The sequence below is a fragment of the Amia ocellicauda genome, chromosome 5, assembly GCF_036373705.1.
Source record: "Amia ocellicauda isolate fAmiCal2 chromosome 5, fAmiCal2.hap1, whole genome shotgun sequence".
Taxonomy (NCBI): domain Eukaryota; kingdom Metazoa; phylum Chordata; class Actinopteri; order Amiiformes; family Amiidae; genus Amia; species Amia ocellicauda.
This window is the reverse complement of record NC_089854.1, coordinates 22,459,173-22,478,240: the sequence shown is the minus strand read 5'-3', so window position 1 is coordinate 22,478,240 and position 19,068 is coordinate 22,459,173. Positions and strand designations below refer to the sequence as shown.

At 41.6% G+C, this 19,068-nt stretch overlaps 1 protein-coding gene across 1 annotated transcript in view; it reads right to left on the bottom strand.

Annotated features, from left to right (window-relative positions):
- Positions 1-19,068, bottom strand: part of stx8 (syntaxin 8) — a 46,576-nt gene that overhangs the window by 5,188 nt on the left and 22,320 nt on the right. Inside the window, exon 7 of the mRNA XM_066704349.1 lies at positions 6,555-6,656. Within this exon, the coding sequence (XP_066560446.1) occupies positions 6,555-6,656 (102 nt within the window). The remainder of the gene's footprint in view (positions 1-6,554; positions 6,657-19,068) is intronic.

Here is a 19,068-nt window from a genome sequence, read left to right as displayed (position 1 = left end):
TGGCTCCACAAAAGACCCTTGTGGCCTTTAAGGAAAAGGTCAAGTTTTATGTTAACATGATCAGCTGTCATTTTACTAATTGTAATCCTGTTATGGCTGCCACAATAGCCATTTGCAAACCGATTCGACCACAATGGCAGCATTACTCCAATCTGAAGATGTAAGCTGCAGATTGGGGACCCTTTCTGAACGCCTACCTCCTCATAAATTCCTTCCTTTGAAAAATGTAGATGAACAGACAAGGTGCCACCTGTGTGCAAGGACAAAAATGCTAATTCCTCGTTAGGTGTGATTCAAGACAACATGAGTGACCTACCAACACAGTACTTTTATTATAAAGAATTTGAAGTCCTGGATAAATGGATTTCACAGGTTACGGGGAGAAGAGGATTTTGCGGAATTGAAGGAGATATTTTCCCAACATGACCGGCGGGGCAAAACAAGCAGAGTAACAACCTGTAAGCCTCTTGTCATTTTCCGGGCAACGCGGTTTCCCCAGGGGCGCCTCTCATCTTAGCCCTCAAACAAAATACCCGCAGGAAATAACTGCAAAATCTTTTTTTTTTGGTAACAAATCAATCCGAAATATTTTGCTGCTGTGAGCCGCCGTCGTCTCTTCTGAAACACTTGAGGTGGAAGCTCTTCTGAAGGCTTTTAAAGAGAGAAAAGAGGGACGAGAGCAAGACGGCCATAAAGACCCTCAGAGAATAAAGACGGGGGGTTTTCAGAGGCTTCCATTTCCCTCATTTAACCTGCCTGCGAACATGGGAATCATTACTCCCGGGCCGCCACAATTAACTCGCAAGCATCCCCCTTGAAAAGCCCAAACAATTCGGGGCCTACTTGAGATGCAAACAACCTGTGAGATTCCTCGCCGCAGGAGTGGCAAATGGAGGGATAAGTAGATTATTGGGCGAGAGGAGCTGCATTGAGCGGCCTTATGAGATGATTGAACCATGGGAAACTCACGCCACAAATCCCGGCCCCTTTGGTGCTCATTGATTTCGCGCCACGGGGCTAATCTGGTATCAGAAATCCCCCCTCTCTGAAGCTGGGGAAATGACTCTGTGAAAGAGACTTCATTTAACTTTTTAAAGACTGCCTCAACTTTTAATTTTGGTCAGGGCGAGCTTAAAGGCTATTAAAAAAGGTTAATCTAAGCCTGTTTTTGTCTCCAAGTTCAAAGCTCTTCTTTCACTGTAAACTATAAGCAATCGAGCCTTTTTTTTGTCCCCCATGCCAACCCCCCCTTCTCCTCCCCATACCCCCCTGAAAACCAGCATCACCACAATGCTGGAATTAAGGCGACGTTTCAGGCTGACTTTCTGTCAGCAGATGCAGATCTTGTTTGTGTTCGAGCAGAAAGAGCACAAAGGTTCAAACATACGCAGGAAAGAATTATACCCAGCAGATGGCTTATAAAACTATTTAAATTTAAAACAAATTGAACAGCAAACATTTTGAAACTTCATGGTAGATCCACCACAGACAGCTTATTACTCTGTTTTTAGAAGCTATTTTTCAACAGGACTATGAAGTCCATTAATACATGACAATTATGCTCCTGCTATGTTGTTTTTATTATTCAACGGAGCTCTATTATTCTGCCATCAGCTCCTTCTTCAGAAAGCTGCTAATTTAATCAGTTTCTAAGGCTTATTGCTTTATTAAATCATTGTATGTATGTATGTATGTATTTATTTATTTAATTGTCAGGCAGTCCCCACGGTCGTGAATTAGCGTTTTGTGTGTTGAAACACGTCTATATTATCACTAGAAACCCTTTACAACGAGCTTCTACTCTTAGGATACGAATGACCAACCAGCTATAGTTATGTAATGTCTCCCTCAGGACATAAGCACCTCTTGCCCCATATTTTCTAGGTGGAGGCCTCGTTTAACCCCAGGGGCGATTCAGATGACCAGATTAGGACACTGAGGAACAGGCTTTGAAAACACCCGAAAAGCATCTGAAATGACAGCGATATCTCAATGCTCGGGTGAGAGGTTTGTAGAGAAGAAAGGACAATGTTATGACTGACGAAAGGCAGCGTAAACACAGAGTAGAGAAGAGTTGGAGCAAAACAGCAGGACATGGAAATCGGTGCGGTGCATTGAGCTATACTGCGCGATATACAGTTTTATAGCAGCACACAGACTGGGCTGAATGGAACTGTCCTTCCCTTCGACACGTTGCGAATCGATTGTGCGACATCTTTAAAGTGGTATTGCACAGCCCCCCTTCCGTTTCTACACAGTCACGCTACCTCTCCGCTCACACACAATGTTTGCAAACTAGCGGTGCCTGTAGCCCGGAGATATGGGCCCTTTCTCTTCACAGAAGATGACCCCTGGCAAGTCCCAGGCTGCCCTTGTTCCTGTCTTCAGTTTGGCAACACAACACAATGGCAGTCTGCGTGTATACACTTTCCAGCCCCAGCCCCAGCCCCAGCCACCGAACTCCCACCCCCCCCACACCCCAATTCACACAGGGGCTGGAGTTCGGCACGTAATGGGACTTCCAGAAACAAAGGCTGAAGTTCCTTAATTAAGTCAAAACTGAAGGAAGGCCCTCACAAGGACCCTGCTTACACCTTCAGCGCTAGAGCCCACAGCTTCTCCGCTGGTAGGACCCTGTCCAAGATACAGCCCCCCCCCACCCTCCCCTTCACTAAACCTTAATGTATAATACCCACCAAGTTCGACACAGACCCTTCAGCATTTACCCCCCTCCCACTCCCACCTCTCTCTCTTTCCTTTTCTCTTTCTTTCTCAGTGCTCTTGTGCTTTAAAGGCTGTATTCCTGGCTTATTAAACAGGACAACAATGGCTCTTCTTGTGCGTCTTGGAGAAACCCCACTAGAGACTTTGAGATTCATCCCCCCAGTGCTCCCCCAAAGCCCAGAGAGGGCTATTTTGGCTGTTTTCATCTCATTAACATTTCCATACAGGATTAAAGAGCATATTATTAATTTATCTAAGTGTGGGCGCAAATCCCTGTCAGAGGACTGAGAGGTGTAAAAGTGTTTGCTTGTGTTTGGTTTCTTTCACATTCCATAACCCTGCACCCCCCCCTTCCGGCCTATGACCTAATTAATTATCACTGGAAGATGATTCTATACATTAGTGCTTTGAATTTTACATCACACAACTCCAGGAACAATTTAAGTGACTATGGAAATTGCTCAACAGTGGCGAGACTTCTCCTTCGTAAATAAATTATAGAAAAAAATTGCAACCTTTTTCACATCATTCTCATCTTGCATGCTAGCAGATAAAGTTGTACCTTATACCAGGATAGACATCCCTTAAGGCCACATGCTGCAACAGCCTGTGTACAGTGTGTGTATTAAGGATTAATAAAGACTTCTGACTAAACCAACATACTTAACTTGCTCTCAACAATAACGTACAGACACAGACAGCAATCTGTGATCTGAAATCCGAGGTAGAATCAAATCTGTTATAAAATTAAGTTTAAAAACAACAAAAAACACAGTGCTTCACCATCGATGACTTTCCCTTCTCATAGCAGTGGCGTATGCTCAGATAATGCCAATATTTGATGAAGCTATGGATGTGTTTTGGGGAATTAATGCAATTTTCAAAGATGCCTTACGATATGACGGCTCACCTTTGGGCTTAGCTAATGCAACAGACACCAATGTCTTAAAAAAGAAATGTATAATAATAATCAAACCGTTACTCAGTGGAGGAATTTGAATGTACCAAAAACATAAGACTAATTTCTGGTATGCACGATTTTGTTTTTTTGAGGGCAGACAAAGAAGTGTCAAATGAGCTTGGGGGAAAAACAGAAGGAAGGAAAAACAGTAAAAGGGAAAAAAAGCAGGGGTAGGGAGGGAGCAAAGAAGAAAGGGGAATTTTCCATTCACGCTGCCCCCCCCCCACCGAAAGAATACATTAATATCCTTAAGTGTTGGCACAGGCGAAAAATACTCATGGGACTAACAATGTGTGCAGTGACTCTAGGTCTGGGATCTTCAAATAAACCGTCCATGGCTGTCATGGGGACGAGGAAATGGAATTAACTGTTATATTAGCTGACCTTCATCTTGTTGTTCCTTCAGACCTGACTGCTTGAGCCCCGATCCCCTGTTACCAGGGTCCCCCGGCCAAACAATGCGGGCATTTCCCAGGCAATACTGCTGTGGGTTTACTGGGCAAATAAACCCGGGGCCTTGCAGCCTTCTCTCCCACATTCAGGGCCCTGTCCCCATCATTTTTCTTGTGCCTTTTCCCATAAAGCTGCTATGGAGTCAAAAAACAGTACTTTAAAACAAGAGTTAAGAGATTAAGAGGCCCAGTGTTTTTAAAGGAGGCTCGTTTCACCCTAGCCTCCACAAGTGCAGGACTGCAGCGCCGGCAGATATATGGAGAGCTTAATTGACTAACGAAAATATAGGTCTCACAGAAAAGTTTTCCTCGGCTGAAGTGGCATTTAAATCACAGTGCAGTGTTCCTCAGGCTCAATTGAGTAAGACAAATATCACTGAACTGCGATCTCTTCAGCCGGCACTGTAATACCTACATTATATACATTATTGTTTGTCAGAGTTCTTTGATTGTGGCATCCAAAGTACTTTAATCGAGGTTTTAATCAATATTAAGTCAGACAGACATAACAAAAACCCATCTGAGCTGTGCAGAGGTACGGGTATTCTCAGAGAACATAAAACATCCCTTTATGAAAAGTGGAAGTGAATTGCTGTTTACTGTAATGTGAGGAGGCCTGCCGACAGACTTGAAAAAGCCTTTTTCAAAAGAGCACGACAACATGATTTAGGCAGCACCTTAAAAACCTGGCACCATGCACAACTGATATCTAGTGCACATTTTCCATAACTTGAGAAACATCTCCCGTAAGCTCTCATAGGACAGCACCTAGATTCCAGTAAAAGATCAAACTCCATCCCATTTCACCGGAGCAGCTCCACAGAGGACAGGAATCATGTTTCGGCCCCTGAGTTCAAACACCCGCCTGGCATTTATATTCTCGGGCAAAAGGTCGTTTTCCAGGACAAATGGCATCAAACATATTTTTGCAGACACTATGCCAGCCCTTGAGATTTATTTTTCATTTTTCTGTTGTTGCTGTAATTACATTGCTAAAATGTGCTTGGCAATGCAGCGCCAGTATTCCTGGATGGCTAACAAGCTTCCCAGTTCTAACTATAGCTGTAATTGCCTTCGCCGAGGGATGACGGATGACCCTGGCAGAACTCTCTGGCCCTGGGAAGCCGGGTGAACCCGAGGTTTGGTCATTAAGCCCTCTCTCGGTCTCCCCACATCCACAAGGTGAAAACCGGCACCAGACCAGCTATTTGAACAGCCGCATATGCAAATCAAATTCCCATGTCTTTGTATACTTAATGTGGCTTCAAAAGATGTATGTTTAATGTATGTTTTCCCCTACAGAAAAAACATCCATTGTCTGTCCCCGCTGGATTTATTTACTTCTGATCCCTGTTTAGGTTGCACGATACGAGATGCCAAAACAGGTGCCCCCAAAGAAGAGAAAACCAAGTAAACCAGCGTTCCAGAAATAAAATGTGACGTATGATTTTCCATGAAGACTGTGAAGCAGGAAGATTTAATGCCATCAATAACAAATGACTATTAGTGGTTGTCCACCCGATTCGACAGGTATTTTCACCGGCAGCACGTAAAGGATCAACAAGACACAGTAACTGCAGACCCCCATTACAATGCAGACCCCTGCCTGACTTTTGCACACATCCCAGTACTGTCAAGAGAAACTGACCGGGAACACACCTTATTAATCTATTCCCAGGGCCACTGCGTTTTAAACGTTTTGTGTGGAGCGTAATTCACATTTCACATTTCCCATTGTGGGTTCCAATTAGGATGGATATTGAAATAAATAAATAAAAGCTCTGGGGCAGCAATGCCACCTTGTGGGCCAATTGGAAGAACAGAAGCTGAGTGACTGGTCGTGAGTTTGCTTCCTGTGTGCGGAGCTGTGATCTGATCCCTGGTACCTGGCTAACCTACTGTACACAAGGGACAAACTCAATGTGTGCCACCTGTCATCATGAGGCAACAGGCTGCCTTTTCACTAGTAGTCTTGTGGTAGGTATGGTACAGTCACTACACAAGGAACGATGAGATTTTGTCTTGAAAACAAACTGACTGCCTGTTTGAAGACAGAAGACATTTTGGAAGCGGCACAGAATAATCCGAGTGGAAGACCAAGCAATAACTTCCTACTGCTGTATTCTCAGTTGATTGGCCATGTGAAAACATGAAGAACTTCTTAATACGGTCTTTGCTTTGGATATACCACAAGCTGCTTTATGCCAATTGTGAACATGAACTTGATTCTAACTTGAGTCTGGTTTTAGCGCTATGGACGGACAGATCTGGCTCGCTTCATCGTATCCTGTTCGGCACACAATATTTCTCAGGCCTCTTGACGGGCTTATAGGAAAGCAGGTTATTAATTCAGAACAGATCAAAGGCACAGAGAATGTCATTAACTGTGAGAGACGAGGGAAAGGAGGACAGCGTACCACAGGAGGCAGCCTTTGTCTCCACAAGTTTAACCCTCTTCGTTTCGTTGCGAATCCTGTTGTCCGTTTTGTCCACCAAGTGCGTCAGGTCATCAATGATTTCTGGAAAGAAAGGAAAAACAAAAACATTCAATTATATTATTTTCTGTATAAAAAAGTTAGGAATTCATAAATGAAACTTGTTCCCTTCCTCTGTGGATTTTAAAATTTGAAATCTACATTCAGATCTTTCTGCAATAATTAAAAATAAAGTTGCACAGTTACAGTCTCTTTGTAACTGCAGCTGATGCACATATTATATTCTGAACTAATATCTTCTTTCTCTGCTCCGACACATGCACCTTCACATAGTAACACTCACAGGCTGAAACACATTCTGGTGCAGAAGACATAAGGTTACAAAGCTGTACATTTCTCCCAATGCAGATCTCAACATGGGAGACGTCAAGGAAAGCTCCCAATATAGTCTAAAATCATATTTTTATGTTAACAAAGGGCCAGCAAAGGGAATGTGCCAAACTGCAGCACTACGCCAGGACCAATGCATGGCTGCAGAACCCTTTGTTCTTCTCATACACATCCCAGATCGATCCTGGCTTGGCCCTTGTTTATACATATGAAATTGTGCAGCGACACTGTGGGGCCTGCCTCTTCTTAGAGCAGGGTTAGACTTGAGACGAGGCCAGCTCTGCGGAGTATAATTCATGCATGTCACAGAGAGCGGCGATGGGGTTGTGTGTCCGTCTGCATGTCAGACACAGCCATTACATTAGCCGGCACCTCACTGCACAGGCTGATGGGAAAACACGCCGGATTACACACAATCGCCCCGGCCCCATCGGTCAGCGGGCGGTTGGGGAAAATATCAGATGGCAGATATTAGGTGAATCTTTGAAGGGAGAGGGAGGCCGAATCAAAGGATGTCAATCTGTTACATTTCGAAAGAGCTCAATCTTGTCACTTACAAAATGGGGAGAAAGACATTAAAGGTCACAGATTTGCTTTAAACCTGCTCAGCCAAGGGGAAGCACAATAGGTATCCAGGCACCTGCCATCAGCAGAGACTCATTCTTGTATGTTTTTTTTTTTTAATTTAGACATTTCTGATGAATAACCTTTAACTTTGACAGCAAAAACTTTCAAAGATGGCATTTTAAGTTGGACGCAGCGGACAAAGAAATAAAACCAACATGTAGCGAGAAAAAGAGAACACACAACTTGCCAAGACTTTTTATCCTCTGCACCGGTATTTCCTGTTTAAAAATAATGATGCTTCACCTTTTCCTACTTAGCGTTTATTCATAGAGCCAGGGCTGATATTTCTGCTCGGGATTGTGCTTTGTCTTTCAGTAAAACGATCACATTGCAGGTGGCATGATCAAGCGACTCAACTGAATTTAATTAAGAAGAAACTAAGGTTAAAAGGAAAGAAAGCAAGAAAGTTATTTCTATTTCACATTATAACGGTAATTCCCACCAGCAGCTGTTTCATCCAGATGGTTATCCTGGAACTCTCATAGTTTTCTCTCTTTACATCAAAATAAATAAAAATCACTTGAGTAAAACATACCTGACACTTAAAACCTGTAGTTATGGGCACAGAAAGTGTTGGTTCGTGTACGGCTGACAAACTGCTCCCTCTGTTTATAAGGAACAGGCAGATGAAACTCACAACATAACAGCTTTGGTGATTATTGGGCATAATTGGGCAGTTCTAGTCATTTAAACTCATCTGGACAACAGGGAGATGGTGGGACACAGCGCTGTGAACTGTTGGACATCCAGGAAACGAGGTGTCATGGGACTCAGAATAAGGCGGCAATTTGAAACTAAAACAAATATAGAAATTACATCAAGAGAGGCCACAAGTCTAGTAGGCAGAAAAAAAGCAAGATAGGGTTCACCAAATAATTGTATGATTTTCTTTTTCTTTATTGGAAAAACAACCCCCTCCACACACCTCATAATTATAAACTTCCAAATGTGGTGGTTGGTCAGAAATATTAGCCTTTTTGCTTTAACTTACCAATCACAGTCAACACAAAAGAACAAAAGCTCGTTACTCATGAGGAATGTTCATGTTCAATACTCAGATATTGTCTAACCTTCAAGAACCACAACACACACACACAGCACCGTTTTCAGCTCTCTCATGCTTCCAGCTGTAACTGGAATGACAAGGGGCTGACAACTTGTGAGGCCCTATCACTCTTGTGTGCTTGGACAGACAGGAAGCTCGCACAATGCCCTGTCCAGCGCGAGTGCTAGTCATCTGATGTTTGCATCTGAAAAGAAAGACGTGTGCTGAAGGTTCCCATCACAACTTGGTTTCCCATCGTTGTCAAGGACAAAGCACGATAAACACGCTTGGGAAACGGACCCTTTCCTTTGCCAACAGTGACCAGACCTTCTAGAGAGAAAAAAACATGTTACAGAATAGGCTCCAGCCAGGGAAGGATTAACAAATTCTTACTTTGACAATATCATGCTGCCACAGTGGAGGCCACAGCAACACCAGAGCAAAGTCATATACAGAGCAGTATCTCTTCATAAAGTAACACGTCAAAGTACATCTTCTGCTTCCGGCACAAGGCAAATTAATAACTTGTCACGGAAATGTCTGGAAACCACGTACTCTGTTGGTGGTATAGCCTACATAACCACCCTCCCTCAGAAAATGAAACCAATATCTGTTACAACATATTTCTCAGACACAGAAGCTTAGACTTTTGTAAGTCGCCCTGGACAAGGGCGTCTGCTAAGAAATAAATAATAATAATAATAATAATAATAATAATAATAAACAAGTTCAGTCTTGGAATCCTCTCAGTTTATGGATAAGTGAGGTCAACTTTAAATGTGAAAACAATGACCGACTTCTGCAAAACAATAGTGAAGTCATACCATCACAGTTTATTTGTACTCCATAAAACTTAAATTAAAAAATACATTAAAAAAAAGGATAATAATCTGTGAGGCAGCTTTCATAGAGGATTAATTTGAAGTGTCTAGACTGAAGTCTTGAAGGCACAGCAATTTAACATCTGTCCTCTGAATATTTTTAAGTTTTCCTGAGGTTTTAGGCAGTCAAGTGTCCTAGGCTATAAACGAACAGCTCAGTAGAGAAAGCAATCTTCCCACAGCAGCAGCCAGAACGTTACATATATTAGTTTGAGTAAAATGTGTATTTTTGTAAGGACCAAACCTGAAAGTAGAGTAACATTTAATAATATTCTAATACTGAGCCACCTGCAGGTTTAATGTGTATAAACAGTGAAAGTGGAAATGAGATCATTGATGATTGTATTTCATTTCAAATAATTATTGCACTGAAAATGGAGGATTATCTTTCGTGTCACAAATCTTTATAATTGAACTTACAATCCTTAGTATGGTTTCTACCTAAATTCACATTAAGATAAATAGATTTGGGAAAACAAGATTCCTATACATAAGTAATGGGAAGGTATTATGAATAGTAATAAAACAGACTAGTACTCAGACTGAACCAAAACTGTAATGATGATAAGCTGAACAGATTCCAATACAACTGAAGATTGTGTTCCATCAAACTTGTCTTTAAAGCAAACAAAACAAAATCTGTGTAGATTACAGATGTTTCATTACAATTTCAATTTATCTTGCATTTGTGTAGCACGGAAATATCAATCAAAGGTCGGGAAATTTCTCACTCTTAAAACTCTAGGCAGAAGATCCTTTCCAAAGGAATGAGAGAATGGACACGGTGATCCAGTCCCTCCCCGATGCATTTGCCCCTCTGCCCAACACATTTCCCTCCAACTTAAACGCCAATAAATAAGAGAGGGGAGACAACGTCAGATTTCAGCGAGGTGTATTTATTATGGTTTGAAGGCAGCTTTATTTATCTAACTTTCTCCATGTGAAAGAGGACTGCATTTCGGGCCTCTCACACCTATTGGGAAGGGAAGCCTGTCCCTGGGTTTATCGCTGGGTTGGGAACAGGAGAGGTTAAAAAAAGACAGTGTACTGCGCTCTGAACGGCACGCTTATAGACATCTGATCAGTGCATACCGGTGTTCCCAAGACAGAGACACTCTCGCCTCAGGTGCTGAGGAAGCTGGCCACACAAAGAAAGGACACGCAAGCAAAACGAGATGAACTCGAGTGATTAGAAACAAATATCCTTGTGGGACAGTATTTTTCTGCACAAGAACAGTAAATAATTCATGAGTGCCTATAAGCCATGCAACAGCAAGTGTTGCAAGTGAGTTACTCATGAAACGTGACATGTCTAAAGCAGAGACGCCAACAGGATGCAGATGTTCTTCAAAATGAAGTCATGTTGGTCTTTTGTCCGTAACCACATATTTCAAAAGGCATATCTTGTCCTGGTCTATTACTTACGTTCTCTGGAGACTTTTTCAAAATAAAAAATGTTAGCTAACCAGTTGCTTCTCCATTACGGTACGAGCTGAACTTGATGAAGCCAGAATGAGATACACTATGCTCATAAACAGATGTTCCACTTTCAACTTTAAAATACCTATAATAAAGGAAGTTATTAATAGGATCACTGCCTATAGGAAGGGTGGCGCTAAATATTTGTGTCCTGTGGACTCTGCCAGTTTTCCTGCCTCAATCACGCCAAACCAGAAGATTCACTCTCCACAGGACTGGAGGGGAAAAACAATCCAAACTCTATTGAAAAGCTGTCATATACAGTCCTGAAACCTTGAACAATTAAAAGGTCAAATCTATTTTTCAGAGCTACCACTGGGGATACAGCTGGTTCCTGGATTCAATCTCTCCACAGGATTAAGGATACCAAGCAAATTATATAACAGATAATTATACCTTTTAATTTGTACCACTGTGATGTTTGGATAAGCAGGAGAAGACACCCGTTAACATGTTGTATTGTTTACATGGCATCTTTGGAAAAAGTAAGAAAAAATACAGAACAGTGCACATCGTATGAATGCTGTATGAGTTCCAGGTCTTTACCAAACCCCCAGGCCCACAGCCACCAAATAAAATGAAATCCAGCGCAGGAGAAAACTGCTGTATCTACAGTCAATTAGCATTTGACGTCAGTGGAGGAAGGAATGATTTATGAAACAGGAAGGACGTGTGCTTGACCGGAGTGCCTGGAGTGCCGTGCTCAGGTGTGTATCTTCCATAGGGTCGAGATCTGTCATCGGCATAGTTAGAAACAGACTTGTCCAAGCTGGGAGGGATTTCCGCTCTCGCTGTTCTCAGGATATAAAGCTGGGCACTGGGCCATCCTGGACCGCCAGGGGCATGTTACAGCAAGTGTGTCAGGGGTATCTGAGTGCCATACTTTGACACCATGGGTACGGCATGTCGAAAGTGTACTGTAGCCCTATGTACGCAACCTACACAGTAGATTGCCACAATTCATGTGAAGCAGTGAGAACAAGTTATCTGCATTAGGTTGGGACCCTAATCACTTGGATAATTCCTTGCAGAAATGACAATATACACTAAAAATATATATACACAAAAATAAAATATAGACATACCTCAATAAATGCAAACTACTAGCAAACTATCTGTGTTGCGCCTCCAAAACACTGTTTTCACCGCTTTGTCAAGATTTTTATAGACAGTGACACAACACTGGCTCCAGGTCACGCAGAATTAACAATTAGTGTTATTACAGGACCTGTTCCCATGGTCACCCTTCTGCCAGCGTTAATTTTGTTACACTTACTCAAATGATTTCTCAGGAGGATATTCGGGGGGGAGCTTGATACAGCCTTGCTTCAAGAACTGTTACTAATTGGCATACAGCAAGAACTCGGGCTGCCAATGAAAATACACCACTTCAGCGTTACTGGAACCTTGTTTGGCCCAGATGTGAGGAGATCACTTGATGATATAATACAGGCAATTACTATATTTACAAGAAGTCATGTTCCTCTACTGAAATTTCTGTCTCTTACTTTTAATTTTTACATATTGTACACACAGATTCCACCAAAGTTGAGATAATGAGATAAGAGCTTCTATGCTTCCTTTGAAAGTTCAGTAGTTTCAAAATACATATTTCCCAGTAAACTACAAGAGTATTAGAAGATAAAAAGCAAGATTTCCTGCTTAGTCAAATATTGGGCACATGATGCATAATGCATTTGGTTCAAACAAGCTTTGAACATAAGTAAAACATGCCATATTGTCTTTTTTTTTATTTGATTTATTTTTAAAATCCTAATTTCACAAATCTTAAACATACTTAACAAATGAGACCAAATATAGTTAATAAGCACACAATAATACTAATACTAACACTAATAATATGACTAATAATAAGGCACAAAGTAAAGTTCAGGCTTGCTTCCAGTTCAGTTTGCCAAATGTGCTGTATGTCACATACCTAATTTTTATTAAACTGAGATTTTGGCCTTTGCTATACCACTAGGGTCCCAGGGACAACTGCAGTTACAAAACTATTAATTATATTCCTTTGGCTCTTCATACATACAGCAACACATGCGTTTCTATGATGCAAGGGCAGCAATTCCAAAGATCCTTTGGTACACTTTCAGATTGCTTATATCATTCTCTGCTATGTGTGTTCTTGAAGCTTCACAGCAACTGCAGACCCATGTTCCTGACCACTGCGGGTTCCAATATTTATTCTGGTGTCAGGGTGCCAGACCTAGGAGGCTGGGTGTCAGCCAAGGTGAAACCCTGTGGTTTCTTTACAAAATGCCTGAGCAGTCCCCTCACAGAGACGCACCATGACAATTCTAACTGAGCGGCATCTACCCCTGAAAAAGGCAACTGGTTATAAAGCTTTTCATTAGCACATTTTACTGAAAAAAGTATTCTCCTTTTTGTCCAATGAGAAACAATGCCTGTGACTTTGAAACATACCTAACTGGGAAATGCTGAAATCACCGTATGGCAAAACTTACACTTTCCATTCCAGAGAGCATGACACCAATGCAACTCTGACTCCCTGACACATTGCCCCAGCACATTTTGTAATTTGTTTCAATTCACGTTTTTGAAAAGTTTAACTTACAAGGTTAAAAATAATAATTTTACATAAAGCCTGAGGTTAAATTACATTAATGGCCTGAGGTGTATGAAAAGCTGGCTGAATATGTTTAGCTGCAAACCTGAAGAGAAACCCCAGGTAGGAAAAGTTTCATCCTCTGCTGCACACGAGTTCTCATTCATTGATATTCCCCACCCGATCCCGGCTGCTGGGATTTGACCTTCCCCGTGTGTGCAGCACTTCCCTGGACTTTGTGATTAGATAAGAAACCAGGAGACTATAATCCTGCTTAGGCTCTCACATCTTTTTATTCCGATCAGAAGGACAAGGATTTTATAGCCAGGCTAGCTACACATAAACCCTGATACCGTCAAATAGCACAAACTTCATTTTTAACCCTCTGTGAACCTGTTATGCAGGCTGTAGTGAGAGCTTGAGAGAGATTGTTTTACTGATGGCCACAAACTGTCCTCTGTTACTAATGAGAGTGCAGGCATCATTGGCATAGACCAGCAAAAATAAACTAGCAAGGAAGTTTACTTTTCATTGATAGAAAGTAAAAATGGTAAAACCACCATGATTCTTCTTTGAATATGTGAAATGTAATTGTTTCGTGGCTGTGTAGATCTATATATAAATACATTGTGTATATATATATATATATATATATATATATATACCAAAATATTTATGTGAAGATCATGTGATAATTATTGATAATTAAAACATGAATGAAGTAAAAACAAAGGTCCAAAACCAGAGGGGAAAAAAAATCAGAGGAGTTTATCTGTTAGTAGTAAAGTTAGCAGAGTGTTAATGATTGACCTTTTTAAATAACATGTTCAGTTTAATAAGGCCCAAGTGGCTGTAAACCATCAATAATATTACAAACCCAGAGCACTCAAGAGCCAATAAATACGTGACTTTCATTGGGACAGGCGGATCAGTGGGGACTGATAAATGTAAGCCGGGGCTCCATATAAACTGCAGTTTGCCCTGCCTGCGGTGCCGATGAAAGGAATCCCAGGCTAAATGGATTGGGCTGACGAGGCAGAGAAGTAAACCTTCCCCCTGACCTCAGAGGAGGTTACTGCTGTCGGGGGATAAGTGATGGGGCAACACCACCCTCCATTTGCCAAGCTCTCCTCCCTCACCAGGACCCACGGTGGAACCTCTAATGCATCTCCTTAAAGCATCTGTTCCTTAGAAGTGTCTCTGAACACAAGAACAAATTAGTTCCACCACTGGGAGGGTTCAGGCTAGCATCTCGAAGGCTAATGCCTGCGTGGTCCCCAGGGACTAATTGAGGAGTCAATATTCCACAGTTATTCAAGTATTAATAGCTTGCTCTAATTTATTGCTGAGGACTTCTTGCGGGAAGAGGATTTCTTCACGTTTAAAAGACCACTTCAAAGACAAAGACCCCCAACACCTACTCCATTCTTCCTTATGTCACTGGGCAGACGGGAACTGGGCTGCATTAGCTCAAAGATGGCAAAGATCAGGGATTTTAACTGTGGAACGAAAGGAGAGGGAAAAAAGGTTTGCTTAACTTCCAGTAGACTCTGTGAACTGGGGACTTCAAAGTGGCAAGGCATCGGAGCCCTGAAGCCCGGCGTCTCAAAGGTACAGCATTAAAGAATCACGCGCCACAAAGCCATGATGAAGTGGTTTCACTGGTGAACGTTTCGGGTTTGGCAGAGATACAATCCCTCAAGCTCCCTGTATTCTGCACTGTGAAAGATGCGAGCATTACGGGAGGGTTACAGAGGGTCAGTTGGACCCGGTCCTTCAACGTCTTCTTGGGTTTGTTTCTTTAAGTTGAAAGCAGGACCTCTGTTTAACAAATAACTGTCAAAAACTAGGGATCTTGGAAAAGAGGTCTTGTTTTGAACTTTCTGAAATTAATCTGTGATGTCTAAGAGCTTAAAATAAATGTTTAAACGCAATGACTCAGACACACAGTAAAAACAATAATAAAAGAAACTATCAACTCTCAATCCAGTAGCAGTAGCTAACAACCTCATGTGGCCAAGCTACACTCAACAATAACTTCACAAGTACACAAGGAAGCCAGCAGAGGCGCAGTAATTCGGTTTGTGATGCTCTGGACAGTGAGACACACAGAGAGAAGAGTGACGTTCAACCCCTTTCAACACCATTCATAGAGACATTTAACTCCAGGGCAATGACCCAGACTGCCAGTACTGGAGAGAAACAGCCCTGTTGGCTCTCAAAGAGCAAGAGTCACTATCATACACACACAGTGCTTATGACTTTACAATTACAAACTGATCTTTGGCAAAAAAAACACTTGGATGAGTAGGTAAAGAGTTAAAATGCTTGAAGCTGCTGGTCTCACAGTCACACCGAAGACCTACAACTGTGAATAATGCCCAATTCCGTGTATATCAAGACTTTTGTTACTTATATTCCTACATATGATTGAACTTAATCCTGATTTATTATCCACTGCAAAGTGTATATAAAGCTGTACTTAATGGAAGACTGTAAAACCAGGATATAAAATCAAGACGTCCCTATGTATGAAGTGGCTGACTTCTCCTTTATTCCACCGAAAACAGCAAAAAAGCATCTATAAAATCTATGAGAAATTTAGTTAACAGGGGCTAACTTAATAAATAAACAAAGCATTGCATCGTAATGAAGAATGAGATGTGGTTTGCAATGCTCAGCCTTAAACACAGAAAATGAGGCCGTGGCCGTGCCAGAGAGCACGAAACACGCACAGAACGTCACTGTGGTGTGACCTGCCAGAGAGAGTTTTCCTAATTCTGCGGGAAAGAAGCCCCCTGGCAAACATCTTGTGGACTACAATACAATGTGGACAAACATGTCCCATGATTGTTGTGGTGCTTCGCTAAGGATGACTGACTGGGCTTTTGGAAAAGACTCAGTCAGCTCACAAGACAGAGTGGAAGGGCAGTGGGAAGTGGGACTGCTCTCATAGAAAATATGTGCACCGATAAATATTCATAATAATCATCATAATTATCATAATAAAAGTAATTTATGACATAGTCCACTTATAAACAGTGGTGTATGTCAAACCTCCTATATATTACTGCCAAGGCGCCTGCTGGATCAGTAAATATTAGGATGTGATGAGATTCATGATTAGAAACAATGGTGGCTTTATTTACACTTCTTTGGGTGCTTGGAAACCTGAAATGAAAGCAAAGGGAATTCCTGCAAAGTGTTACGTAGTTCACCAGGTTCCTTGCTTGATTACTCTGCATGATTTCTTGACATTGCTCAATAACCACACACACACGTCTGATAAGGACATGCCACAAATCGCTTTATAAACATGATTTGCTATTTTAGGGTTGATAACTTGCAAAATTCTGTATTTATATGCAAATGAAAAATAAATGCCTTTCAGCCAAAATAATTTCAGATGATCTCAAGTGCAACCCTCACCGGAGTGATGTCCAGACATCTGGCATCAGTAGGTCACCAAACTGAGAGAAAAACAGATTCCTGGCCATTCTGAGAAATCAATTGCTTTAATTTGTATGTCAAAAACTCAAACAGAAGACAAGTAGGACTAGAGGAGTGCTGCTGCTCCTGGGGACATCCAGAGCAATGTCTGAGAAACATCCAAACACAGAGAGCACAAGTGCTAATTTGCATTAAAAGAAGATCTGATCCTACATGTTAATCTTTTATTTTGACTTTCCTTGACATTAATGATTAAATTAATTTCTGATCTTCAAGCAGAATGATTAGCTAACAGACCTTGTCAAGTGTGGTCTGTAAGGCAGCACCAGCAATTGCCAATGAGTAATACCTGGAGGATGTCCAAACATCCAGTCAAAATGCGCTGCTGCCTGCTTCTAATTAGGGCATCTGACTCCACATTACAACTACCGCGGCGAACGCAGGCCTCCGGCTCCGTGTCGGGCATCTGTATTGTTTTTCTCTGTTTTTTTCTTTTTGAGCATCTTAACTCCCAGCATTCGGTTTCCCATCATAATCTTGAGAATTAACTCCATTAAGTGCTATTTTGGAAGCTGAAGTTTTATCATTACATCAGCTATTTTAATACAAAAGCAACTGAAAGTTGAAATACAGAAGATTAGTTCAATGGCAAGATGTTGTGGACACACATTTACACATCTTGTTTGTAGTGTCTTTGCATTCAAATGAACTTGACTAAAACAGCAAATAATTGGATAACCATGACATGTCTTTCTCCAAAGTAGTTTCTAGTGCATTATCATCTCCTTAAATACTGGAAGGTTAGGAGTTCAAAAGACGACAAGGTTTACATGGTGTAGCAAGATTTGTGCTGCATAACAACCATGCTGTAAGGCAGGTGCAGCAAAAGTGCTGAAGTGTGTACTTCCTATTGCAATCATAATTTCACATTTCAACTTCCTACAGATGGCACACCATTAGTTAGACGTAAGCTGGAATCCAGTGATTCGCCCAGGTGGATTTATTCACAAAACACAAGGCACAAAAAAAATTCATGGGCTGCGTGGCGGAACACCACAGAACATCTACAGCAAGGAAGGGTAGATCGACAGAAGGAAACGAACAAGGACGTCAATGAATTGAGAATACAACGAGGCAGTCTAGGCCCATCCCAGCCGAGGAATCACACCGAGGTCTGGGAAAGGCTGTTTGTAGCGAGCCTTTTACAGCCAATAAAAATGTTTGGGTACGGGGCGCTTGAATCAGCATAGCAGCAGCACTTGAGTTGCGGTTTCTTTTACGAGAGATTTCACTTTTTCCGACAGCGTTTATTAGCCCTCCTGTGGTTTAAGAGACTGAACTCCTCAACCTCACACACCTGACTTAAGATGGATGTACCCTGGGAGCACAATCACAAAGGACACCAGAAGGAACCCAGGTAGAAGACCGGCACACTAAACAACCGTTCCAGCTACAACTTCAACACTGTCTCCTTACATATTAGAACTGATCAAATAAATGCTTGTCAGCTGCCAAAGTTATCTACAATGGGGATGAACACAGTATTACTACCATTGTTTTTGTTACTGTTGTTTTGATTTCGTCAGAAATGTATTTATCTGTATTTGGCCCAAGTTAAGAAAATCAAGCTTTATTTACATAAATGTGTGTTTCTTGTTTCTGTTATTAAGCACTGATTGTGATCATTTTACATCTCCTAGAGTGCCCCCTTGTGGACAGAGCTTAAGTGATATTGCTGGTCTACTAACAGTTATTTAGTACAAATCCTCCTTCTGATGCTAATCTTTTATACCAAAACTTAATCGTCTGAGACTAGAGGGATTGGTTTGGGTGAAACTCTGACCAGTGCTGAAATAAATAAGACACTGCATTACTGTTACATAGAGGAAGACAACACCTTTATGAAAACCACATACTATAGAAGTATGTTTTGTTGTCGTTACTCTTTTGTTACAACAGGAGAATAAAAACCCGGACTTAGTTGACGACGTGACTCCATGACTGACAGGGAAGACAAAGCTCTCAGCCAGGAATGGGAAA